Genomic DNA, 27,172 nt, shown 5'->3' with positions numbered 1-27,172 from the left:
AAATTTAAAATATCATATTTCACTGTAAATTTATAAAGTATGGAAAAGTTAAAATGCAAAGGAAAGAATTTAAATATTAACACCCTTGATCGCAGCTTGAAGTTTGAAACAAATCATATTGCGTTTGTCCCAATTGTCGAGCTTGTCAATGTCAAGCACTAAGCGTCAACATTAAATGTAGTGAAATGTCAAATGGTCTTTTCATTTCATTTTGTAATTAAAATTAAAGCGTTTGATTCAATGCAACATTTATTTGGTGATTATATTTAACGCCATAATGAGAAATCTTACTAATAAATTAATTTTATTGAATAGATGTCAATCACAGCTAAGCCGATGTGCGTTCAATAGGTAATGCAAAAATAAACATAACCTTACAAATGTTTCTTTTTGTAAATAACTCCTATTTTTATGTTTTTTTTTTTTCAGTACCGTGAAGATAACTCAAAACAGGTTTTATTCTCGACCAACAAGTTTTCCTGATTATTATCAAAATCCAATATTTAGAAAGGAAGATCAGGCAAAGCTGATTGAAAACAATGACCTATCTAAATTGGCTACTACTCCGTTCAGACCTCCAGCTTCCTACGAGACGTCCTCTGTGTATCATGATCCAATTGTAAAGTAAGGATATTCATGCATTCATTTTTATAAAAATGTAGTTTTAGTAAAAATTTTAATGTATAATAGTTATAGTTGTTAACTTGGGCCATTTTTTGTAAAAAAAAGCCACCAACTTGATGAACTTTCATTTATACACAAAAAACCAATACTGATTTATGTAAACCTGGTATGCTAATTAAATTGTAAAACTATTATATATCTGGAAAAGGCTTGTACTGAACTATACTGCTTATGTCTTTTGTAGTAAAGTTATAAATCATGTGATGGAAGATGGTAAGAAACAGTTGGCTCGCAGTTTAGTTGAAAAAGCATTTGAGAATATTAAGAGAATACAAATTGAACGGTACCACCTAGCTACAACACCAGAAGAGAAGTCAAAGATAATATTAAGCCCAAAAGATGTATTGCATAAGGCAATTGAAAACTGTAAGCCTTTACTACAGCTTACTCCTATTAAACGAGGAGGCATAACCTATCAGGTATGTTATAAGGAATTTAGAAGATGGTATTATATTCCCATTAAAATTTTGTAAAAGACAAACAAAAATTTATGAACTCAAATTTTTCGCTTTATGTCTACAAGTACATAGACTAGGAACAAAAATTAAGGGATCAGCAGATTGATATATGTAATTTTTTTTTATTTTAGGTACCAGGACCTATAACTGAAAAGAGATCATTATTCTTAGCTATTAAATGGTTACTGGATGCTGCAAATGAAAAAGATAGGACAGTACATTTTCCTGAACAGTTTGCTTGGGAACTATTAGATGCTGCTAATAATACTGGCAAAGTGGTGAAGAGAAAGCAAGATCTTCATAGACAGTGTGAGGCAAATAGGGCTTATGCTCATTATAGATGGCAGTAGTGGGTGTTTTGTGTTGCCAGCTATAAAAATTATAAGAAATTGTGAGCATTTAATGTAGAAAATGTACACTAAGTAATTTAGTTATGTTTTAATATAAATAAACATATAAAAACTACTAAAAGTATTTTTGTTCCCTAATTTTACTGCCAAGAGTTTAAAATCAATTATCAGGTATAGAAATAAATACTCAACTTACATTTAAAGTTGACTTTGGTTACATTTTAGTTCAACAATGGTGAATCAAAAACAAGGTGATGTTCTAAAGTTTAAATTAAATTCTCAGGATTAAGAAAGATTATTTAAAATGATCCATTACTAGCTATCGCCCGCAACTCCGTCCGCGCGGAATTAAAAAAAACATAATAAGTAGCCTATGTGTTCATCCAGACTATGATCTATATCTATGCCGAATTTCATAACAATCTGTTGTGACTTTCCGGAGATACCATCAAACAAACATCCATCCAAACATTCTCATTTATAATATTAGTAAGATTATAATCAAATGTATGCACATGTCGGCGCCCGCGCGCCACCTGAGCGAAACTGTAAACAACACGTGCACTGATCACGTCACCGATTGCGTCATTCGATGCCCCCACTCTCCCCACTACTAGCTCTGCCGCTATAAAAGACGTGCAACATTATTTGAAAGGCAGTCTTGGCTCTAGCGTGGCTCGGTTCACTAGTTGTACTTCGCTTGCTTAACCTAGACGCTTCGGATAGTTAATTTGTGAAAACGAATTAATTATTATTCCGGTGCTATAATTTGGTCCCTAGACTAATTATACCTGGTTATTATTTAAGGCTTATTTATTGAATTGTTACTTTGGAACATAGTTTAGTTTAATGGTTTATTAAATGTCATTAGTCCTGTGATTTTGCTAAAAACTATTATAAAGTTTAAAGTAGCTTCATTCTTTTCAACTATGGCCGATCCTCTTCCAACACACATTTACTATTATTTGATAAATTATTATTAGCAATTACTTTGCATTTCATACATTTAAGTAATTTCATAATTTCACAGAAAAGTGGTTAAATGAACTATACAATTGAAGATGTTTTTCGACGTATTTTTTATAGTGTAATCTGAAAGATAAGATTATTATAATTAATCGATTTTAGATACGTGCGACTGATACTGTCTGAAAATATCTACCCTCAAGATCTGCCAATAAGTGAAAATATTTAAATGCCAATTTTTAAATAGGATTCGTATTTATTTCCATTCAATGTATAAATTTCCCTTTGAATATGTCGAAGTTTGTTATCTAAAATAAAATGGGTTTATTTATTTTCATCGTTTCTTTCATGATTGTCTTAATAGTCAAAATTTAAAACACTACAAAATGCCGGTAGTTTTAACAGTGTCGGGTAATATGTTTTTGTTCCATATCGCTTCTACTTAATAAGGCTAAGAAAGAGGAGTAAATAAAAAAATACCTCTTTTTAGTCTTAATTAATGATTATCATCAAGGAAAGGCTACCTGCTTATTTTAATGCTAAGGTTTCATGAACTAACCTCATTTTCTTAGCGCTTCGATCCCGCACTGAGTCGCAGGAGGTCGCCCACCTGCAGGCCGAGCTGGCCGCTATGAGGGCGGAGCTGGAGGCGGTAAAGCGGCAGGCGGCTGCCCCCCCCGCAGATGACCCGGGAGGAGATCTTATTTATGGTAGACTCCCGGATCGCGGGAATTGGTGACCGCCTGCTGCCTGAGCCGAGGCTGCGCCCTCCGCTGGGTGCGGACGCACATAATGCCGCCGCCGCCACCGCCGCCACCGCAGGAGCGACCAGCACTCGCCGCGAGGCGAAGCGCGCTGCCCCCGCCCCGGCCGTAGAGCCAGTGCCCGCCCCGGCCGTAGAGCCGGTGCCCGCCCCGACCCCAGTCCCCGCTGCGACTTATGCCGCGGCGGCGAAAAAGGGTAAGGGGAAGGGCAAGAAGAGCTTGGCGGCCCGCGAGGCCGAGGCCGCCCGCAAGCCAGAGCCGGCGCCCCCCGCTCCCCAGCCCCAACCTGAGGAGGCCTGGAACGTGGTGACGCGGAAGGCGAAGGCCCCGAAGCAGGCGGCAACGGCCCCCGCGACGCCCGCCGCATCCAAGAAGAAGAGGAAGAGGGGCCCCGACGGCGACTGCGTGCTCCTAAAACGGCAGCAGTCGTCATAACATTACCCGAGGGGTCCATGACGACCTACGAGGCCGTCCTGGACAAGGCCGAGAAGTCTGTCGACCTCTCGGCCCTGGGCATAGAGGGGCTCCGGTTCCGCACGGCGAGAACCGGCGGCCGAGTTTTGGAGGTGGCTGGCGCCGACAAGGGCCAAAAGGCCGATGAACTGGCGGCCAAGCTGCGGGCGACCATCGGTGACGTAGCCCGCGTCTCCCGGCCGGAGCTCTGCGCTGAGATACGCATCTCCGTTCTGGGCGATGCGGCCACCAGCCAGGCGGTGGCGGCGCAAGTGGCGAAGCTGGGGGGTTGCCCTCCCGGAGGTGTAAAGGTGGGCGTTATAAATCGCCCACCTGGCCGCCAGGGTACCGTGTGGGTGAAATGCCCCGTCCTGGCGGCCAAGAAGATCGTCGACGCCGGCCGGTTCACGGTCGGCTGGTCGACGGCGAGGGCAACCCTCCTGGAGGCGCGGCCGCAGCGGTATTACCGCTGCCTGGTCCCCGGCCACCTAGGGGTGCAGTGCGACTGCGGCGTCGACCGCAGCGAGCTATGCTTTCGGTGTGGCCAGCCGGGCCACAAGGCTGCGTCGTGCGAGGAGGAGCCCTCCTGCGCAATTTGTGCTTCGGAGGGCGTGGAGGCCGGTCATCGTCTGGGACACAAGAAGTGTCCAGCGATGAACCGGCCCCCTACCAAATGTGGCAAGAAAAAGAAAGGCGGGGGCAATCAGGGACCCCCCGCCTCGTCGTCTACAGCTGCAGCTGCAGCTGATGTGGAGGCGATGGACACCGCCCATTAATAATGGCCCCCAGTGTCTCGATCCTGCAGGCGAATCAAGTCAACCACTGCGTCGCGGCCCAAGATTTATTGATCAAGACCGCGGCGCAGTGGAAGATCGATGTAGCCATAGTCGCCGAGCCGTACTACGTCCGCGCCCGCGATGGGCGGGCGATCGCGACGGCTCGGTGGCTATCGTCGCCTGGCGACGCACGGGCCCCACACCCTTCGAAAGTGTAACAAAGGGTAGCGGTTGGGTTCTTGCGTCGCTGGGCGGCATTGCAGTGATCGGGGTGTACTTCGCGCCGAGCAGGAGTTTTGCCGACTTTGAGCGGATGCTTGCTGAAGTCGGCGCTCTTGTGGCCGATGTGCACCCCACCCCTGTGGTGTTCGCTGGAGACTTCAACGCCAAATCGAGTGCATGGGGTTCTCCGGTGACAGACCTCAGGGGGGAGACACTGGCGGACTGGGCGGTGTCCACGGGGCTCGTCCTCCTGAACAGGGGGGCGGCCCAGACGTGCGTGCGCAGTCAGGGCGGGTCCATCGTGGATGCAGGCGGGGTCACGGAAGTAAGCTCACGCGTTCCCGTGGCCCCGCCATAATGCGTCGGAGGGCAGTCAGGTTTTAGTGGGTATTCCGGTCGCCTTCTGCGGCCGGCGAGTCCCACACTCCCTACGCCATTGCACAGCCCGGCGTAGGGGTGCGTAAATGCATTTCCTGACGTTAAAAAAAAAAAAAAAAAAAAAAAAAAAAAAAAAAAAAAAAAAAAGCGTCCATCGTGGATCTTTCATTCGCTAGCCCCGCCCTGGCTCGCCGCACGAGGAGGTGGAGAGTGGAGGAGGGGGTGGAGACTCTGTCGGATCATCGGTATATCCGGTTCGACATGGTCTCCACCCCCGCGGACGCTTCGGCCGTAACACCGGACCGTCCCTTGCCGGGAGAGGGCCCACGGTGGAAGGTGTCCACCCTGGACCCGGAGCTGGCCAAGGAGGCGGCCATTGTGGAGAGGTGGGGCGCCAATGGCACGTTGAACGGCCTGGACGCAGACGCGAGGTGCGAGCGACTAGCTGGAGCACTGACTCGCGTCTGCGACGCGCAGGTCCGGCCCTCCCGCGAACGCGGGTGTACTGGTGGAGACCTCACCTGACCGGTCTTCGTACGGCTTGTCAGGTGGCACGCCGCACGTACACCCGCAGCCGCAGAAGAAGCAGGAGGGACCTGGACCAAGAGGCGCTGCTGCTCGCCGCGTACCGGGCCGCTCGTGCGGCGCTGACCTCGGCCATAAAGGCCGCCAAGGAGGAAGCCTGGAAGGAGTGGCTCGAGAGCCTGCACCGTGATCCGTGGGGGCGCCCATATAAAATCGTGAGCCAAAAGCTCCGACCATGGGCCCCCCCGCTAACCAGGTCTCTCGACCCGCTCCTCACAGAGCAGGTGGTCAGCTGCCTCTTCCCGGCAAGGGAGGAGTGGGTGCCGCCGAGGATGGCGGCGCCGGATCCTGAGGGACCGGCCGTATCGGGCGAGGTAATCCCGCCCGTATCTGAGGCCGAGCTCGGAGCCGCGATTCTGAAGCTAAGGCTGAAGAACCGCGCTCCGGGCCCAGACGGCGTCCCTGGGCGCGCCCTCGCCCAAGTCGTGCCGGTCCTTCAGGAGGAGACGCTGTCCCTGTTGTCGGAGTGCTTGGCGTCCGGAAGAGTCCCGCGGCGGTGGAAGACGGGTAAGCTCGTGCTTCTCCGGAAGCCCGGGCGCCCGGCCGACTCGCCGTCGGCCTACCGCCCCATCGTGTTGCTCGACGAGGCGTGCAAGCTGTTCGAGCGAGTGCTCGCTGCGCGTCTCGTCGCGCACATGGAGGCGGTTGGGCCCAATTTGAGCGGCGGCCAGTTCGGCTTCCGTCGCGGGCGGTCCACCATTGACGCCATCACTCGACTCAGGGACAGGGTCGAGGAGGTTGTCGGCCACGGGGGAGTGTTGTTGGCGGTGTCGCTGGACATCGCGAACGCCTTCAACACGATCCCCTGGCCGACAATCGCGGAGGCGCTGAGGTACCACCGCGTCCCGGGGTACCTCAGGCGAGTCCTTGCGGACTACTTCGTCGACCGGGCCATATTTTATCCGGCCCGAGACCAGGTAGTCCGCAGGGACATGACGTGCGGTGTTCCACAGGGGTCGGTCCTCGGGCCGCTCCTGTGGAACATCGGATACGATTGGGTTCTGCGCGGTGCCAATCTCCGGGGTGTCGAAGTTCTTTGTTATGCCGACGACACCCTGGTCACCGCGCGGGGCCCAACGTTCCGGGACGCGGGCGTGCTCGCAACTGCGGGCACGGCCCACGTGGTGCGCCGCATCAGGGCCCTGGGCCTCAACGTGGCCCTCGAGAAGTCCGAGGCCATGTTCTTCCATGGGCCTCGGACTAAGCCCCCCCGCGGCTATTCCATCGTTGTGAGCGGCACCCCCATTGCTGTCGGGGGGACTATGAAATATCTTGGTCTCGTCCTCGACAGCCGATGGGGGTTCGGTGAGCATTTCCGGATACTTGCACCAAAGCTGGTGAAGTATGCGGGAATGCTCACCAGGCTGCTCCCCAACTGCGGGGGGGCGGGCGGTGTATGCCGCCGCCTATACGACGGTGTGGTGCGCTCTAAGGCGCTCTACGGAGCGCCCATTTGGGCGTCGAGGCCCCTGAGCAAGGATAACATGGTCCTGTTGCGACGTGCGCAACGGACCATGGCTCAGCGGGCCTCCAGAGCGTATCGCACCGTCTCGTACGAGGCGGCGTGCCTCATCTCCGGGAGCCTCCCTTGGGACCTCGAAGCCGGGGTCCTGGCGGAGGTTTACCGGAGAAGGGCCCTGATGCGGCAAAGAGGTGTAGAACCCCTCCCGGAAGAGATCGTACGCTGGAGGAAGGAAGGACGTGACGATCTCTTCCGGCGATGGGAGGAGAGGTTGGCGGACACCTCGGTGAGCAGGCGACTCGTCGAGGCTGTCCGCCCCGTCCTGCGCCAGTGGGTGGAGGCGAAGCACCGGGAGCCGACTTACTTCCTGACGCAGCTTCTCACAGGGCACGGCTGTTTTGGCCGTTACCTGTGTGAAGTTGTGGGAATTGAGTCGGATCCCGGTTGCCGACATTGTGCGACCGGCGCCGTGGACACGGCCGAGCATACGCTCGCCGTGTGCACGGCCTGGGACGCTCAACGCGCCACACTCACTGGCGCAATAGGACGCGATCTGTCGCTGCCGGCCGTTGTTAGATCGATGGCCGACAGCGAACAGAGCTGGGCCGCCATCGCCTCGTTTGCACGCGAGGTGATGGCGGCCAAGAGAGAAGCCCTGCGGGAACGGGAACTCGCCAGCGAAACGCTGCCGCCCCGCAGGGCCCCAGCGAGGGGCCGCCGGCGTACGAGGTACGCCGCGGCCCTTCAACCAATTTGAGGTGGCCACGCGCGGCAGGCCGGGGGGCCTGCTGCGCCGAATGTGGCGGATGCCCTCTCTCCTGTGTTCCGAGGGAGGGCATCATAGGGTGATGGGAGGGGGTGTTAAAAACAGCCCCTCCCTACACGTGTCGAGCCCCTACTAAGGGGCTCCCCTAGCCGGGTCGTGGATAAACTAACGTAGATGCCACGGCCCGGTCAGGCGAAGGAGAACACCGCGGGGTTTAGTGGGTATTCCGGTCGCCTTCTGCGGCCGGCGAGTCCCACACGAAACCGTCCCTGCTGCCCCCGCAGCACGGACGGCGAAGTGCGTAAATGCATTCCCCGCGTCAACAAAAAAAAAAAAACTCATTTTCTTGAGGTGTTTGTCCTACTTGCAATTCGTAATGGTTCACATTCTTAGAGTTTATTTAGAATTCTGAAATATTCAAGTTTGTCACGTACAAAAGCAATGTTTTTTATTTATATCTTTGTTGTAACGAGCCATATCTAGTTCTTCCGTTAGTTTTACGATCTTAAGTCGTAAAATCGTGAAGCCACATTGTTACTGATAATCCCCTTTGAGTTATTGATTTTGTTCACATTGCAAAGGTAAAAAAAGAAGTCGATGGCAGCGGTGGTCACGTTCGGCATAGTCGCTATGCCCAGCATAGCCAAGGGAAAGAGGATTAAATTGTGCCTCAGACAAGGCACACTCAACAGACGAAACGCGGAACTACTTCCACTTCACGCTTGTCTTCTGTGTGGTCGTGGTATTGCACAAGGCGAGCCAGCCCATTCGTGCAATAGATGTTGCTCGAGTCTACCACTGTCAAGTTGTTAATAACGAGATCTTTTTTGCGGTTTCTTCATCATGTGAAAAATTCAAAATACCCAATAGTAGATTCAGGGCCCAGAGAAAGCGGAGATAATTTAATCAGCATACTTTCGCAAAAGAAAACAGGTGAAATTTATATGAGTTGTAAGATAATTTAGATCAAGGGCGCATCATACGTACAGATAAACGTGTAAAATATGAAACAGTAGTAAACTCAGATAGCAATGACATAATAATAAGTGGAGACGTTTGCATTTAAATTCTACTCGTAACATACGAAGATGTTAAACACAGCTTGAAGTCGTGTGAGTGTGAGACTGTCGCCGACGCGAATCCGTCCTTACATTCTTTATCTAATCTTATTAGAGTTAATCAATATCCTGTATGTAGTTGTTTTAATTTATCGTTAATTGATTTTATGTTTTCCAATACGACATTATATTTGCGACGTACAGGTGGTGTTTTAATTTTTCTTAATTCATGTATCACGAGTGAATTAAAGTAAGATTAGTGTGCTGTTCAAATAGCTGAAAAAAAGCAAGGGTTTATTGACTTTTTCAGTGGGTACTGCGGATTTTCGGTGAGTATTTTTTGTATGCAATACTGAAATTATTATAAAACAGACAAATAAATTAAAAATATTGCTCGTTCTCGCTCGGTAAAATTGAAATACGCATAGCAATTTAATAACTTCATAGTACCTATTTCTTTTTCATAATTATTTTAACTTCATTAAGTATTACAATTATACCATTTATTTTATTAATTAAAATTAATTGTGCAGTGATCGATAAATAAATTGTTCAGTGGTTTTACCCGGATATAAGGGTCGTTTTTCCTTTTTTTCTCAGGTAGGATGAGATCGATTTAAGAATTTTGTTATAACACTGAACGCAATCATTTTTAAAATTATTTTTCATAAGAACATTCATTCCTTATTTTGGTCCTAAGTAGCAGTTCGGTATAAATTGAAAGTAATATATAGAAAAAATTATTATTATTAATTCATTAAAAAAAATTAAATCATATTTTATATAATTGGATAAGGTAGCGAGATTAGCGAGTCCTTCTAAATGACCGCTTTTAGCTTTATAATGCGCATTAGCAGTTGCTCGTGACTTCGTCAGCGTAGAATTAAAGAAAAAGAATTATAACTTATGTTACTTCCGCATACATCATTTAAATTCTAATCAAAGTTCCGTTACAATGGGTTCAGCTGATTCGGAAATTATCCGGAAGAAACGCAGATTTGCGAACAGATTTAAAAAAATTTACGTCATAAGCAATGCAAATCATAATGTTCGGGAAATATGAGATTTTTTTATTTACGCAGATACTCTAATTTGAAAATTGTATAGGTTTATTTATTTTCTGTCAAATATAGCCATAACTGAAAAGAAACATAATTTGCATTTATTACAAAATCGTAGTCCCCTTCCCGAGCTACTCACATATTTTAGGTACTTATCACTAAATCAATACACTAAAAGGAATGGTCATTAATGCGATAACAAAATGTTTTAGTTATATGTATAACATAGCCTTTTACTAAAATGACCAATTTTACACACAGAGTAGCTATAGCTTACAATTTTTTTCTTCTTTTTTATGTTTTTTTATATATAAATGTTATATTTCAAGAAAACTTCTTTTTTAAAGTGGGTAAATACTGCCAAAGATCAGTACAAAGTCGTCATCATTGTATTTTCACTCATTCCTTTTCGGTAGTGGAAGCCTACTGTTACAATGTGTTTTTCGTCCAGCCGTTGTACTACATTTCCTTATAAAAATCTATATAGTAGTAGTATAGTAGAATCTTAATAATAATATAAATGCGAAAGTTTAAATGGATAGTATCTCCGGAACGTCTCAACGGATCTTTATTAAATTTGGTACAAATGTAGAACAAATTCTGGAAGAACGCATAAGCTACTTGAGAACTTTTTTAATTCCTCAAATAGAGAGTTAAAGGCGACAGCTAGAAGTAGAATATGTTACAAATCAGAACATAAAAAACGTTTTACGTGTAACACGTTTAACGAGTAGAAATCGACTATCGTTATCAATGCAATATAACTTTATATTGTAATTAGTTGATTGAATTTTATATAATTTATAGTTTTTACACGTACAGTAATGACTGGTCGTGATATAGTTTTATATTTGACTGCGACAATTGCGATATTAGGTATCTACACCTCAACAATGATAAGGACATTCAGTAACGTTTGACGCACGTCTGCCGCCGTAAATATACGCTGTAGCGGTCGTGTTATTGTGCGATTGTGACAATACCACAGGTATTGTATTCAACAAAACTAACATAAAGAACACATAAAATCTCCATATATTTCTTCTTCTTAGTGGTACACAAGTCGGTAATGTAAATAACACAATACATATGTTATGAAACAACAAAAATATTATTTGCAACGTGTGTCTCACATTTTTTACTAAGGAATATTTTCTTGTAATATTTTACGCGTGTATATTATGTGTTATTCAACAATCATCGTGATATATCAGCCAATTATCACAAAATCTTAATGAATTTCTCTTAATGAATGCTAATGTGTTGTATATCAAAGGTAGTTTGTTATTCTTTTAATAAATATTTCGATTGTTGTAACATTTTGACAGACTTTTTTCGTCTTATTAAATAGTTTCGATATTGCTTTGTATTCGTTTATAGCGTGTTTAGCCTTTTGAATACGTAGCAAGGTTTTTTTAAGAATTATTTATTTTACGATGTATCTACCAAAAGACAAATGAAAAACAATATTATGCATTTTGTATGACTCATAATGTTTATTGTAATTGATAACTTTATTTCGTCTAAAACCTATGAAATATTTTTCATATGGTGATTCATATAGTATTCCTATATCTAGTTTCTTATCAATAATTCCTACACTTACTACTTACTAGATTATCAGTTTTGTAAAATCAATATCATATATTATTTCTCTATCAACTAAAAATGTACTAGTAATAATCTAATAGTACAAAGGTCAAGTAAAATTAAAGTGCAATTTTTTAACACTTAAGTAAACCACACGATAAAAATCTTATCAATATTATAAACTAGCTTTTACCCGCGACTCCGTCCGCGCGGAATAAAAAAATAGAAAAATGTCCTTTTCCTGGTTCTAAGCTACCTGCCCACCAATTTTCAGTCAAATCGATTCAGCCGTTCTTCAGTTATAAATAGTGTAACTAACACGACTTTCTATTATATATATAGATATATAGAAAGATGCGAAAGTTTGGATGGATGTTTGTTTGAAGTTATCTCCAGAACGGCTCAACGGATCTTGATGAAATTTGACACGGTTGTAGAACATAATCTGGAAGAACTCATAGGCTGCTATTACGTTTCTTTTTAATTCCGCGCGGACGGTGTCGCGGGCGAAAGCTAGTTTTTTTAAGATGAATATTTTTAAAATATGACAATCGCTTTCGTCATCGTCAATTATGTAAAAATTAGTATGAGATTATTGGTATACTTTATTGGTATACTGGCGCTCCACAATTTTTTATACAAATTTTGTCGATAATGATACGGTGACGTTTCTTATAAATATTTGTGCTAGGCCCACAGTTGCTGAAACTAATTTCACCAATTAGATATCATCAACCAATAAAAAAAGAAGAAAACAAATTCGACAAATAATTTATTATCTACTAGCTTTTACCCGCGACTCCGTCCGCGCGGAATAAAAAATAGAAAACGGGGTAAAAATTATCCTATGTCCGTTTCCTGGTTCTAAGCTACCTGCCCACCAATTTTCAGTCAAATTGATTCAGCCGTTCTTGAGTTATAAATGGTGTAACTAACACAACTTTCTTTTATATATATACTAGCTTTTATCCGCGACTCCGTCCGCGCGGAATAAAAAATAGAAAACGGGGTAAAAATTATCCTATGTCCGTTTCCTGGTTCTAAGCTACCTGCCCACCAATTTTCAGTCAACTCGATTCAGCCGTTCTTGAGTTATAAATAGTGTAACTAACACGACTTTCTTTTAGATATATAGATTAAAAACAGCTATAGGGAAGTAGATATTGGTACTGTCGACAGACTTTTGTACATAAAGGATAAAATAATCAAAAGCTATTTATATGATAAAGAAATTTTAATGTTTCATAGTAGTAAATAGCTGTCATATAAAAGTCACGTTTTAGTATTTTATGTTAATGTAAAGCGATATTTTCGATTTACGTCGTTATTAAATAGGAGTACAACTAAATGAATATACTTCATATTAAGTTTATTTTATAAGGTTTATATGTGTATTTGCCTTTAGGCCATATGTTAGGATGAAAGCAAGTGTGGCGACACAGGCAAGCGCCTGGATGAAGTTCAAGCTGCTGATGTGGAAGAACTTCATGCACCAATGGCGACACAAGAAACAAACTCTGATAGAGTTAATTTTGCCAGTCATCACCATGGCGCTAGTGCTGATACTACGCCAACAGATAGAACCAGTGGTACAAGACACCAAAATATATCCGCCGATTAGAGCGCATACTCTCAATTATTCTTTACCGGTATTGTAAGTATTATTTTTATTTAAAACAAACTTTTTGTCTGCTTTTTTAACAATTATTTCAGTAATCCCTTTACTATCAATCGTGTCATTTTCATCCAATCTAGGCCTTGCATAAAGTTCAATGTTTGTTTTCATCAAATTTTTATCAGTGTAAGTATTTGTAAGAGAGTTGTAAAAACTATAATATGATATGATATGATTTACACTTTTTAAGAAGGTAAATTAATAAAATGTTGTGGCGCTGAAACTTTTTGCTAGCCGTATTTGTTCACACTATATATTTGTTTTAGGATCGGCATGAACATTACCCAATTATCATTCGCATATTCTCCTGAGAACCCGATGTTAGATGATGTTGTAAGGAGCGCTGTTGTAAATTTGTTAATACTGAATATAAGAGATTTATTACCTACCATTTTCCCGGACCTGGCCGAGGTGGAGTTACGGCCTAGAAATTTAAACAGGACATTTATTTTTGAATTTCTAAAGATCTTTGTCAAAGTTAAACCTTATAATAGTAGTGCAGAATTAGAAGGTATTTATGGACAAGAGGAAGAAACGCAAAAAGTATTAGCAGCTATTGAATTTGATGACAATATGAAAGGTTTGATTACCTTGTTTTTTATTGTTTTGACTACAGTGTAATTACTTAGAATGTTCTTATAACATTGGAATTTAATACTACGAATTCTACAGTATGTTATAGCTAAAGTTAGTTATCGTGAATGGTAATTATCTATTCCAAATTAAAAATTTAAATTTTCCTTTACTTTTTAGTCGACTTCAAAAAGGAGGTTATCAGTTCGACTGTATTTTTTTTATGTTTGTTATCGTGAAGATTCGCCCCTGGTGCTCCGATTTTAATAAAAAAAAAATATTTTAATCGAAAGGTAGAGCTTGCAGATGGGTCCTATTTTTTTTTTTTTTTTGTAAATAACGACAACTAGTAGATTTTGAGTTTAGCTTCAAAATACATTGCGAAAATTAGAGACTTTATTGCTTTCATCGCTTAGATAGGCTAAACTGTAGGACCTACATAAAAATTATGTATGAAAGAATTGTAGCTATTTAAATGTGTTAAATAAAAGTCCGCGATAGCATATATCTACCTTTTATAGTTTTCTCACAATAACCATTTTTTTCTTTAGAAACATCAATTAAACTCTTACCCATTTCCGACGCTATTATTCGAGTTCAGTATTAACCCTTATGTAAAAAAAGTAGGAACATAAACGTAACTTATCTAAGACATCTCAATGTCACTTATTTACTTCGGCCGACACCGACTGCGAAATAACAATAATTATACAATTTAGACATGTTACAAGAAAGAAGAGAACTTTCCTTCTTTCGAGTTGTTACTTTTCAATGCATTTTGTTTTAACAAATGCAAATAACACAGTGTAAATTAAATAATTATTAATTTTAGACGCAACTGAATTGCCGATAAATATATCGTACGCGTTACGATTTCCCGAAAGGCCTCGACTGAATTCATTCTACCTACAAGGAGGTCGCACATGGCGGACAGATGCCATTTTTCCGGTTTTCGAATTACCGGGACCAAGATTTCCTTATTCGTGGGAAGGAGGCAATGATCCCGGTAAGTTAATACCTTGAATTTTCAATGCTGAAATACTTGTGCAAAAAGATATTGTTATAACTGTTCTGTTAGAGATAATGTGAGGTATAACGGCAGTGCAAACACACTGCTAGATTAGTTTGGATACTAAGATTTTGGATATCATCTCCAAAACTTACCATCTGCCAGAAATTCGGTTCGTGGAGACAGCCAGTTCAGTTACTTTCTGTCATTAAAAATATTCCTTATCAATACATATATAATGTAAAATTCGGATAAAATTATTTTATTATTTTTTTTTTTAGGATACGTCAATGAAATCTTCATTGCGCTGCAACACGCTGTATCAATGGAACTAATATCGAGAATGACCGGCAACAATCTGCGTCGGTTCCCAGTCAATTTGCAAAGATACCCACACCCGCCGTACGTTGAGGACGTAGTTATAGAAGCGTTGCAGCTTTTATTTCCCATGTTTGTTATACTAAGCTTCAGTTACACGGCTGTGAACATTGTCAGAGCGGTTACCGTGGAAAAGGAACTACAGCTGAAAGTTAGTATTAATTCCGCATTAGGCTGCACACAGAGCCGTTAACATTTTTGGTTTGGATGGAAGAAGTAATTCTTCATATTAAAATGTTTTAGTATGTTTTAGGAATCGATGAAAATAATGGGTTTACCTACATGGTTACATTGGACGGCGTGGTTTTGCAAACAATTTCTCTATTTATTATTTTCAACGGTACTCATAGTCGTGCTTTTAAAGGTTAGCTATTAGATTTTCTTTTGTTTTTTACTATATTTTACAACTTGGCAAACGAGCGAGCAGCCACCACCCGAATTCGCCGTAATAGGGAAGCGACCGCTGCTCATACACATCTGCAATTGCAGTATGTTGCCAACCTTTATCTACTGAAGAGGGGACGCACAGAAAGAGGACATACCCTATTTTACGGAAACGGTGGGAAGAGATAGTGGACTAAAATTAGGCCTCAGTCGTGCACACTCATGAGACACTTAACAACTGTCTTCTTTCTTGTTATTGGTAGTTATACGATTTTAGACTTATTGTAATGTACCTAAACTTATTTGTAGGTGAATTGGTTTACAAATGAACAAGGTTTCAACGATTACGCCGTGTTTACTCATACGCCATGGACTGTTCTATTCTTCTTTATCACTTTATATTTAAGTTGCATGATATTTTTCTGCTTCATGATCAGCGGCATGTTTTCTAGAGGTGTGTATGAATCATTATTTACATATGTTTTTTTTTACTATCGCTTAACTCATTAATACTTAAATACTTTAATTACTATAGGAAGTTCAGCGGCTCTGTTCGCTGGTGTTGTTTGGTTCCTGAGCTATGTTCCTGCTGTTCTCTTAAGTCTAGATTTTGAAGTGTCCACCGCAGTTCAAGTGTTGACCTGCTTCAGTATTAACACAGCCATGTCTTATGGCTTTCAATTGATGCTGGCGAAAGAAAGTACCGGCGGTGAGTTTATTATCTATACCGATAATATTCTATTTAATTTAGACTAAATTGTAAAGCTTCTATTATTTTAATCTGTTTATATCAAAATGTATGATTGTATGTGATATACAAACAGCTCAACTGGTGTTAAGACTATTTCGCATTCTGCGTTATTGAGACACTTACGAATAACATAAATCTTCATGTAGTTAAGAGCAAAAGAAGCAAAAATTTCAGATTTGAATTGTTGTGCCTTCCTTAAATGTTATGTTGATGTTGGTACAGTACCTGTTGCATAAAAGAGGTTAAAAATGTCTTCTGTAGGCATCCAATGGGGCCAATTCATGACATCCAACGAGGTGGACTCTTCGCGCTTCGTGTTCGGGCACGTGATCATCATGTTGTTGGTCGACTCCGTGCTCTACATGCTAATTGCTTTGTACCTTGAGAAGGTGCTACCCGGGCCGTACGGCGTTGCGCAGCCGTGGTACTTCCCCTTCATGCGAGAATTTTGGTGCCCTCAGCAGAAACTCGTACCGGGTGAGTGGTGCTATAATTTTAAATATAATTTTTTGTTGCCAGTATTTAAACTGTAAATTATTAATAAAAACAGGATGGAGTCATTAATTTATGGAGTACTACAATTTTTTATTCAATGTGTTTCTTTTTGTAAGAACTATAATTAAAGAAACTGATAATGAACAATATTTTTTACAGAGTTGTTCTTTGGTATGTTACTATATTTTTTATTAAACTAACATCTCAGTAAATATTAACAAATGATTAATTTAAATAAAGGTACTAATTCCAATCATTAAGAATGAAATATTGAGAAGTTTGATTAACTTACAGATGATCATATTGATGAGGATAGTAATATAATAAAAGAGAAAGATCCACTTGGCCACGAAATCGGAGTCAAAATAACTGTGAGTGATAAATTAAACTCTTAACTATATATTTAATATACTGTGCAATAATATATTAAACAAATACAACCTATTTTTCCTATAAAATTTACAGACTTAATTTATGTAGATATAAAATAAAATCTAAAAGATTATGACGCTACTATCAACGTGTACTTGTTTATTTATATTTTCAGAATTTAACGAAAGTATACGGCAACAACATAGCAGTAAATAATTTAAATTTAAACATATACCAAGACCAGATAACAGTACTATTAGGGCATAATGGCGCGGGAAAATCCACAACAATCTCTATGATTACCGGTTAGTATGAAAAAATAGAAAAAATAGTTGTTAGTACAAAAATACACTCGTGACAATGATTTATAATACCTGTATCGATATATCTCAAATGATAAGAAATGATTAATGTTAATTTACCGATATCGACGCAAATAAAACAATCTTACTTATAAATGTTTACATGGATGGATGGATGTTTGTTACAAGGTATTCTCAGAACGGTTGCATGGATCTCGATAAAATTTGGTATAGATGTAGGACACAGTCTGGAAGAAGAAAAATTGTATGCATGAATGAATGAAAACAAATATGCAAAAAGTAGTTAAAAGAAAAGTTGTTTTACTTTACCTAACACAAATAAGATGAAACAACTGCACAAGTCAATCCTGCTTTCATATTGAGTGGAGATATAATCAAAAGATAACATGTTGGTCTATTCATCTTAGCAAACTAAACTGATTTTACCTGCTTCAAATCACTAAATCTATAATAAAATTTGTAGGTAACGTAGAGGTGACTCGCGGTACAGTATGGGTGGCGGGTTACGACGTACGCAAGCATTTGAATGAGGCCCGCGCTAACCTCGGCCTGTGCCCACAACATAATGTGCTGTTCAACGAGCTTACAGTCAAAGAACATCTACAGTTCTACGCAAGACTCAAAGGATACACGGGGCAACAGGTCCACGATGAAGTGGATATGCTTATAAGCAATTTAGAAATGCAAGACAAAGTAATTTGTTTTTTTTGTAATTAAATCTTCTTCCAAGTTGGTGGTTGTCATATCTGACAGCTTTTGACAAGATGGTTGCTAAACTCTTTTAAGAAGAGCCAAAAAATCTGCGGGCTCTGATGGAGGAATATCAAGTTCGTACTCATATAAGTTTGCTAAATAAACGGGATACTTATATTTGGATTATCACTCTCTTTCGGGTGACAAGACGTCGAGAATTGTTTTTTTTTTTTTTTATCATAACATGCAATTGTTTCATAGCGCGACTACCTAGCGGGCGGGTTGTCTGGTGGGCAGAAGCGGCGGCTGTGCGTGGGAATCGCGCTCAGCGGCGGTGCTAGCGTGGTGCTGCTCGACGAGCCCACCTCCGGCATGGATCCCGCCTCTCGTCGAGCGCTCTGGGACTTATTGCAGAAAATGAAGAAAGGTAATGAAACGAACGAAAAAAACCTTGATCATTAAGTAAGTGGTTTAAGGTGCATTAAACTAGAAAGTTACCTATACTGAGTTATGAACCTAGACAATATAGCACACCATAGTAAAAGATCGAAGTGATTCCAATTTTTGTTACTAGGTCGTTCAATGATCCTGACTACGCATTTCATGGACGAGGCGGATATCCTGGGTGACCGCGTGGCGATCATGTCTAGCGGCCGGTTGCAGTGCGTCGGCTCACCGTACTTCCTCAAGCAACACTACGGAGTCGGATACACACTGGTTGTTGTTAAAAAAGAAGACTTTTCATCAGATATGTGCACTGAAATCATCAATAAATATATACCGAATACATCGATAAAAGAAGACCGAGGTAAGGAGACCTTTATTATGTACTTCTTGTGAAAGATTGTTGAATCCAAGTAGACATATATGATTAATGTTGGGTACGAAAGTTTTTGAATTACAAGTAGTTAAGTTTTTCTTTTTTACAGGTACAGAAGTAACTTATGCGTTAACAAATAATTACTCGTATATATTTGAGGATATGTTAAACGACCTTGAGAGTAACGCTGAGAAAATACAGTTCAAGAATTATGGATTGGTTGCAACAACATTGGAAGATGTCTTCATGTCGTAGGTTTTCAAATCTATATTTTCATTTCTTACTGTGGGTATTCATAGTCAAAACACCAATACAAAATATGTTGTTATCTCTGATTTTTCAAATTGAGTGAGACAGACTATAAACATGTCTTGGATTTAATTAATTAACATTGACTGATGTTTGTCAGTCATAAATTCAGGTTCTTTTTAATATCACCAGAATTGGTTGATGACAAATATGACAATAAATAAACTTTTTAGCGACAGTAATAATAGACAAAAATAAAAAATATATTTTAGGGTGGGTTCTGACGTAGAGCTTCAATCGGACGTGGACGACACAGCGACTGTGTGCACCTCGACCAGTGGCATTGAAGATATTCTGAAGTACGAGTGGGGAACGACTTCTACAGACCAACGTTAGTATAATTCTTTGTACATATTTATGGAGAAGGTGAGAATTGACTAGAAGTAGCAATTGAAGCGTACCGTCCTAGAACCTATCCTATAGCTGCTTAACATCAGTTGGAATCGTGGTCATGTCCTAGTTATAAAAAAGAAATGTAACCACTTAACACTAACTTATCAGTCTAGTATAGATAACGACTAGTTTCTGACCCGTCCAAAGTTCTTCACCGGGATAAATCATAATTGGACTGCATTCATAATAACTTAATCTTTGCCTTCAGTGGATAAACAAGAGGAGAACTTAAGTGGCTACCGTCTGACGTGGCTGCACGTGGTGGGCGTGTGGCAGAAGCTGTGGTGGGTGTGGAGCCGGTCGTGGGGCGTGCTCGTGCTGCAGGTGCTGGTCCCGCTCGTCATGATCAACGCTACCCTCGGCGTGCTGCAGTACATCGTCTCTACTGTACCAACTATACAGTCCCGGGCGCTCACTCTAGCTCAAGGGTAATTATTTATCTAACTGCCACACTATAGATACTTAAGCATTAAGGTTAGTAGTTGCCTAGTTGCCGTGCTTAATCTACAATAAAGTCCTGCCTTAACGACTGAGAGTACTACCGTCTATCGGAATATTCAGTTAACAGTGACAGGAAAAGGAAATACCCGTAACTTGTAGGGAATCAATAAAGATGTGTATTATATGTTCAGCTGAACGATGGACAGTCTACTTGCTTGAACTTGAAGATTTTTATTCACTTAGACACGCAAAGGACAACGGCATACATAGATAAATTAATAATTGGTTTCATAAACACCTGATAAAAATATTTAATCTGGCAATTCGATAAAAGCACTGTAAACGTTTTTCTTTATCCTTAATTTTTGGTGGTACCGAGGTATTTTTTTTTCGTATGATGTTATATTTAAATCAATATTTCTTTGATGCAGATATTTACCAACGGAGACGTTGTTAAGTTACAATCTAACGTCAGAATCGACAATGGGTGGCTTGATGAAGTTGGGTTACGAGTTATTCTTCGGGAGCAGCGAGTCAGACGCGATGGAACTTACAGTACTCGACGACCAAACAATCGATGATTATTATATGGAGCAAGTTAGTTGATACAATTTATTGTTCATAACCTATAAACCATAACCATAACTTTTCATAGAAACAAAGGAAGCGAGCAAGTAATTCAAGCTATGTTATTCACTGTTGACATACATTATATACAACTCTCCTAAATTGTGAAACAAAGTAAATTGTCTCAGTCTTATGTAGCACAAAGTAAATGATACTTAGATGGTTAAGACTGGGCGAGCGATGGTAGAGATAAGAGATGTGAAAAGGGGCTAAGATTGGCACTACTTTAAGTTTTAAATATCTACGGCATGCTATACTAATTTAATGAAGTAGGTTTAATAAAGTGAATTTAATCACCAAAACAAGTACATATCATAAAAAGATTATGATTTTTATCACTTTCCCTGTACATTAAAGATAAAATTCACTTAAATACGTCAACAATAATCGTAATTATCTATCTGTCGGTGGTTATATACATCATCATGATATATATCAGGCAGTTTTATTTTGATATAAATCAGGAGGAATCTCCATATATAAATATTTATACTTTTAATGTGAAACATCTATAGGCTCACTTGTAAACCCAATTGTTGGCGTGGCGACGCTTGCCGTGGCGACGGGTCGCCACGCTATACTAAGGTATACATATATGTATTTTATGTGTAGTAGAGTGTACGGTGTGGCGACGGGTCGCCACGCTATACTGTGGTATACATATATATATATATATTTTCTTTTATGCATATTACTTGTACACACTCGATGTTTCACGTCTGCCAGGCGTCCCATGACGGCTCACGTTTTTATTTTATTTTATAGGTAAAATAGTTTCATTACTAATTAAAGACTAAAATATGTCAATAAGAGCCTAAAATGGCGACTTTGTCCCATATTTTATTCGTAAATCACGATAATAGCATATCAAATAAAGTAATGTATACCAAAACTTGTGTTGTATGATATTTCTTTTTAAATAATCAAATTGTATTGTTTATATTTCCGGATAAAAATAGATTACCTTTTTAATAAAATTGGTAAATGCGCAACTTGAGGGAAATATTTGCAAACGATTCATGCAAGTCAACGACTTACAACTTATCAGCCAATTACCCCACATTGAAAACTGCAATACGCCAATCGGTGATTATCAGTTGAGGATTAAACAAAAATAAAAAAAAAAAACAAAATCGATGCCAGGCAATGTTTCCATAACACTTAAGTTGTCATATAGCAGCGCATTCACATTAATAATATTCAGAATTCAACGAGAACTTTGGCTGCAAAAAACAATTAATACTATTATTGTAACAGATGGAGAATTCAATAACGCGTGGCTATATCCGCAATCGTATGCTGATCGGCGCATCGTTCACCGACGATTCAGCGACGGCGTGGTTCAGCAATTTCGGCTACCACGACGTTGCTACATCGCTGGCCACAATGCACTCTGCTATACTCAAAGCGTGGAATTCCACCGCCAATATCAATGTTTTTAATCATCCCCTTAGAGCAGTCTACAGAGATCAGGTATTGAAGTTACATCATCTTTGTGATCTTAATATTGGATAGATAAAACGCTGACACAATGTTTGCTACTTTTTTTGAGATGAGACTAGTGTTACGATGTTATATACAGACTGAAAAAAGTTACAATGTTGCATTTTATAATCTAATAATAGTTGCTGTATTTTTCAGGGGAACTTACAAATAATGATCACTCTGTTATCGATGCAAATCGCTAGCAGTGTCGGAAATAGTTTGGGGATAATAAGTGCTGCCTTCGTTATGTTCTACGTCAAGGTAATTTTATTATTTCTAACAATCGTCACATAATTCTTTCTAAAATTCGATACTTAACTATAATTGAAGAAATTCGAAAGTGTTTTAGGTATGATTCCTTATTTATTATTACTTCTGGTAGCATACTTTTGGGTTTAAAATTAACGTTGTACTTTCAGGAGCGTGTGTCTCGTGCTAAGCTACTGCAAAAGGCGGCCGGTGTTCAACCCGTGGTGCTGTGGGGCGCCGCCGCGGTCTTTGATTGGTTCTGGTATCTTCTAATATCCGTCACCATAATCATCTCCTGCGTCGCCTTCGATGTCATTGGACTATCAACTACTACGGAATTAGGTAAGCATTAAAAATTTTTTTGTAAATCTGTGACATATAATCTTAGGTTAGGTCTTTTGAACAGGTCGTTGGTGTAATAATGTTTAAAATAAAACTGCTGCATTATATATTGTGTATATTTTTGCGTAGGACGTTTGTACCTCTGCTTGATGATCTACGGGGCCGCCATGTTACCGATGCATTATCTCCTTTCGCATGTGTTTTCTGGACCGGCACTCGGTTTCGTGATTATGTTCTTTATTAATGTATTGTTTGGTAAGTTTTGCATAAAATCTACTTTAAAGCAAATATGTTTTAATGAAAGTATGTTTGATTAATGGTTATTTTGCAGGAATGATGGGATCCCAGATTGTCCAAGCTTTGGCCTCACCACAGTTAGACACGAAGGAAGTGGCCGACGTTATGGATAAAGTTTTACAATTTTTCCCCTTGTATAGCCTTGTCACGTCTATCAGGTAATTCGTGTTAATGGATGAAAATAAAAAAAAATGAAAATGAAAATCTTTATTATTGCACACAAAGTTGTATGTGCGATATCATTAAGTTATTTTTTAAAATTATTTATTAAATAACTTTACAATTTTAGGAGTTTAAATCAAATAGGCTTGACGGAGTACACGTGCATGCAGAGCTGCGACTATTTGGCCGCCGTCTTGCCAAATATGAGAGAATGCACGATGGAGATTCTTTGCGAATCCTTCTCTGAATCATGCTGCGGTAAGTGATATTGTCTTGAAAGTATTGATTATTCATAAATAAAGATTTAATTTAACAGGGCTTTTTAAACAAATGGAATTTTTAGACTTCGATAAGAATAAATGTTGACACGTTTTATGCCACTACGATTTTCACCGAAAGTGAAATCGCAAGGCGAGTCGGTTGCACTGTACTTTGTTAATTGTGTAATCTATTTTTTGCAGTCCGTGAAAACCCGTACTTCGATTGGGAGGAGCCGGGTATCCTGCGATACCTCGTGTTTATGATAATCTCCGGTATTGTCTTTTGGCTTCTGCTGATGATGATCGAATACAAATTGATTCAAAAGGTAAAGCATATTCTCTAAAATTAACTACAAAATAAAATAAAATTAGTTAAATCTGTTACGTTACTTTTGTCTTTTTCTGTTTATGGATTCAATTCTTCATGACGACGAACTGTGGGCGACACTATGTGTTATTAAAGAATTACTTAATTAATCCATTAGTTTAGATTTGTCATGTTAAATATATAGGTACACTATGGGTGTATGTCATGAGGGTCGTCAAGGGAGAATAGGAATAAAATTCCTACAACCTCTATATATCCACCCAGATAACACAAAAACTAATTGTGGAAAAGCATTTACTTTTGCGATAAAAAAAGTTTTTTTTCTACTTTTACCCCCTTGATCATCGGCTGGCGACGCCTTTGGTGTCTCTTAATGATAATTATAACAACTTTGAATGTGGTCAGTCAACTCTTTATTGTGTAGATATTTGCTCGTGAGAAAGCCCCTCCGGCGGTGGCCGAGGGTGAGTTGGACGAGGACGTGGCGGATGAGGGGCGCCATGTGCAGCGCATTGGCAACTCCTCGCTTGCTCAGCACGGACTTGTAGCGAGGAACCTCTCTAAATACTACGGGAAGCATCTGGCTGTTGATCAAGTGTCCTTCAGTAAGCATACGTAATTACAATCACGTGTTTGTTTGGATGCATAATTGACGAAGAATTTGGTCATTCAATGTACTTAATTCATTCTATTATACTTGTGTTATGAATTTAATTTTTTCATCAATCACATAATTTGTCATTAGACGGAATTGTTTACAGTAACGTTCTAAAATTTGTTAAATCATTTTATGAGATCTACTGACAGAGTTTGTGTGTGTGTGATTTTAATGTAACAATTACTATAATAAAAAATATTTTAACCTTTGTTAGCCACTTAAAATGCGAATGAGTGCGTGACGGAAGCCGTGTTAAAATAATATTTAATAATTATTTACCTACAAAACAAATCCTTAAATAAACTATCGTTATTTTTCTTTAGGCGTTAGCGACGGTGAATGTTTCGGCCTGCTCGGTGTGAATGGCGCTGGCAAAACCAGTACGTTCAAGATGTTAATGGGCGATGAGGCTATCTCCAGCGGTGAAGCATACGTCAGTGGTTATTCGGTCAAAAAACACATCACCAAAGTCTACGAGAATATTGGTAAGCGCTACAATTAAAGTACAGAGTGACAGATTACGAAAGTGTTGAAACACTTAGTTTGTGCGATTAAAAATTGTTTGTACATTAGTTGCAATTTGTTTGTTTCGTATTTTATTGGTTTGTAATAATTCGAACACAATTCTCTTTCAAAATATCCATAGGTTACTGTCCCCAGTTCGACGCAGTGTTTGGAGAGCTGACAGGACGAGAAACGTTGCTGCTGTTCTCTTTATTCCGCGGTCTGCCATACAAGAACTCAGACGTACGAGCCGAAATTCTTGCGGCATCGCTCGGCTTTACTAAACATTTAGATAAAAGGGTAAGTAATATTACACGATGAGGTATAGTCTAGTTACTTTTTAATTTAATAGTACATTTAATTTAGGTAATTGGAGTTGCAATGTTTTTCAAGTTTTATACGATCAGATACGAAATTATTAACTCGCTGCCAGAGATAACTCTGCCTCAAATCTACTCTTGCCTGCGAAGCAGACAGTAGCAAAAGGGTTGAAGTTTATACGAGATAGTGCGGCCGCTCATTTCATATCTCAGACACCGAAATTGGTGATTTTCCGTGTAGGTAGAGCAGTACTCTGGCGGCAACAAGCGCAAACTGAGTACGGCGGTGGCGCTGCTGGGCCGCACGCGGCTGGTGTTCGTGGACGAGCCGACGAGCGGAGTGGACCCGGCGGCCAAGCGGCAGGTGTGGCGCGCGGTGCAGGCGGCGCGGCGCGCGGGCCGCGGCGTACTGCTCACCTCACACAGCATGGAGGAGTGCGAGGCGCTCTGCTCTAGGCTCACCATCATGGTCAATGGACGCTTCAAGTGCCTGGGCACGCCCCAACATCTCAAGAATAAGTTCTCCGAAGGTATGATATCAAATATACAATAACTTATTTAATTTCATACAACCCATGGCCGATCTTTTTGAAATAAAAAAAAAACTTCATTTAATATGGGCTCCAGTATAAGTGTGGTTCTTATGAGATACACATGTTAAAACTACAACTAAGTATATGTCATCAAACGTTATCTATTGCGTGTTATGCACGACGATGTATCTATCTAGGTAAAGATTATCTAAAAAAGAATCATAAGTGTGCAGCCTTGGTCTAATTTAAAAATAGGCAATGTCATAAACAAATAATATTTTAAATTGCACAAACTTAATTCTTAATTATTTATTTATCTGCGTTTCTGTAGAAAATTTAACAAATATTAAAACTACGATTGATTTACAAAGTGTTTTACGTTTATTTTCAGGCTTCACTCTAACGATTAAAATGAAAATGGATGAAGATGGAACACCAAATGAGAATACAGTTGTGTCTGTGAAGAACTTCATCAATTGCAATTTCACCGATCCAAAACTCATGTAAGTAGCTTCCATTTTTATTTTTTACAAGCAACAATTTGGTTAAAAAAATTGGCTCTATTTTTTTATGGCTGGATGTGTCATCATGCATTTGCTTTTTATTTCCAGGGAAGAGTATCAAGGTCTATTGACATACTACTTACCGGACAGAAGCATGGCTTGGTCTAGAATGTTCGGCATTATTGAGCGCGCCAAGCGAGAGCTGGAGGTGGAAGACTACAGCATATCGCAGACCACGCTCGAGCAGATATTCCTGCAGTTCACTAAATACCAAAGGGAAGGTATTCAGCAAAGTTCTTTGTAGTGCCCGGTGTTTTGGAAAATTGTTTACTGCCTTACTAATTTCATGATAGGTCGTTGAAGATTATAAGATGCAATCTGTGGGCCTAGCATAAATATTTGTGACAATCGCCATCATATCGTTATCGAAAAATTTTGTATTAAAATTTGTGCATTTAGGACAGTGCAGTCGCGCGTGAAGTACACAAAATATCGTACTAATTTTGACATAATTGGTGTTAATGGTACGAAGATGATTGTCGCATATATTCGTGCAGGCACACTGCTCTCTGTTTTGTGCCGTATGTTCGATATAGTGTTATTTAATTTACTACTGTTATCTTTTTTTTTTGTAGTAGCGTTTAGGTAGTCGAAACAACGATAACATTGGTTAATACTTGTAGGTTTACCTGTTTCTGTTTCTACCTTACACGAC

The 27,172-nt window shown here is 40.5% G+C and overlaps 3 protein-coding genes across 3 annotated transcripts; all 3 read left to right on the top strand.

Moving 5' to 3' along the window:
- The first annotated feature begins 168 nt into the window (after nucleotides 1-168).
- LOC106718093 (28S ribosomal protein S7, mitochondrial) lies at nucleotides 169-1,599 on the top strand. Its single transcript, XM_014512096.2, has 4 exons — nucleotides 169-351; nucleotides 430-624; nucleotides 869-1,103; nucleotides 1,274-1,599. The coding sequence occupies exons 1-4, from the start codon at nucleotides 278-280 to the stop codon at nucleotides 1,490-1,492; spliced, it is 723 nt and encodes a 240-aa protein (XP_014367582.2). The 5' UTR covers nucleotides 169-277; the 3' UTR covers nucleotides 1,493-1,599.
- Nucleotides 1,600-3,165: 1,566 nt separating this feature from the next.
- Nucleotides 3,166-3,657, top strand: LOC123721321 (cyclin-dependent kinase inhibitor 1C-like). The gene has a single exon (XM_045679797.1). The coding sequence runs from the start codon at nucleotides 3,166-3,168 to the stop codon at nucleotides 3,655-3,657; it is 492 nt and encodes a 163-aa protein (XP_045535753.1).
- A 5,349-nt stretch (nucleotides 3,658-9,006) lies between these two features.
- On the top strand, nucleotides 9,007-26,911 carry LOC106718226 (phospholipid-transporting ATPase ABCA3-like). The gene is made up of 31 exons (XM_045679538.1): nucleotides 9,007-9,251; nucleotides 12,979-13,227; nucleotides 13,515-13,828; nucleotides 14,654-14,827; nucleotides 15,112-15,359; nucleotides 15,462-15,572; nucleotides 15,902-16,046; nucleotides 16,128-16,301; nucleotides 16,605-16,820; nucleotides 17,133-17,209; nucleotides 17,386-17,515; nucleotides 17,997-18,226; nucleotides 18,488-18,653; nucleotides 18,801-19,034; nucleotides 19,156-19,297; nucleotides 19,568-19,686; nucleotides 19,957-20,176; nucleotides 20,621-20,786; nucleotides 22,074-22,289; nucleotides 22,458-22,562; nucleotides 22,721-22,892; nucleotides 23,022-23,147; nucleotides 23,224-23,347; nucleotides 23,479-23,609; nucleotides 23,813-23,937; nucleotides 24,364-24,544; nucleotides 24,921-25,082; nucleotides 25,244-25,401; nucleotides 25,663-25,951; nucleotides 26,346-26,457; nucleotides 26,566-26,911. Exons 2-31 carry the CDS (start codon nucleotides 12,992-12,994, stop codon nucleotides 26,759-26,761), a joined length of 5,199 nt encoding a protein of 1,732 aa, XP_045535494.1. The 5' UTR covers nucleotides 9,007-9,251; nucleotides 12,979-12,991; the 3' UTR covers nucleotides 26,762-26,911.
- The last annotated feature ends 261 nt before the right edge of the window (nucleotides 26,912-27,172 follow it).

This window comes from Papilio machaon, chromosome 10, assembly GCF_912999745.1.
Source record: "Papilio machaon chromosome 10, ilPapMach1.1, whole genome shotgun sequence".
NCBI lineage: Eukaryota > Metazoa > Arthropoda > Insecta > Lepidoptera > Papilionidae > Papilio > Papilio machaon.
Note: the sequence above shows the minus strand (reverse complement) of the source record. Positions and strands in the feature narration are given on the sequence as shown.

Bases quoted from the DNA above. Each gene is read 5' to 3' on its own strand.
- LOC106718093 (XM_014512096.2), top strand. From the start codon at position 278: ATGAGAAATCTTACTAATAAATTAATTTTATTGAATAGATGTCAATCA. The intron at 352-429 runs GTAATGCAAAAA...TTTTTTTTTCAG, and splicing joins AGCCGATGTGCGTTCAATAG to TACCGTGAAGATAACTCAAA. The intron at 1,104-1,273 runs GTATGTTATAAG...TTTTTATTTTAG, and splicing joins GAGGAGGCATAACCTATCAG to GTACCAGGACCTATAACTGA.
- LOC123721321 (XM_045679797.1), top strand. From the start codon at position 3,166: ATGGTAGACTCCCGGATCGCGGGAATTGGTGACCGCCTGCTGCCTGAG.
- LOC106718226 (XM_045679538.1), top strand. From the start codon at position 12,992: ATGAAAGCAAGTGTGGCGACACAGGCAAGCGCCTGGATGAAGTTCAAG. The intron at 15,360-15,461 runs GTTAGTATTAAT...AGTATGTTTTAG, and splicing joins AAAAGGAACTACAGCTGAAA to GAATCGATGAAAATAATGGG. The intron at 26,458-26,565 runs GTAAGTAGCTTC...TTTTATTTCCAG, and splicing joins TTCACCGATCCAAAACTCAT to GGAAGAGTATCAAGGTCTAT.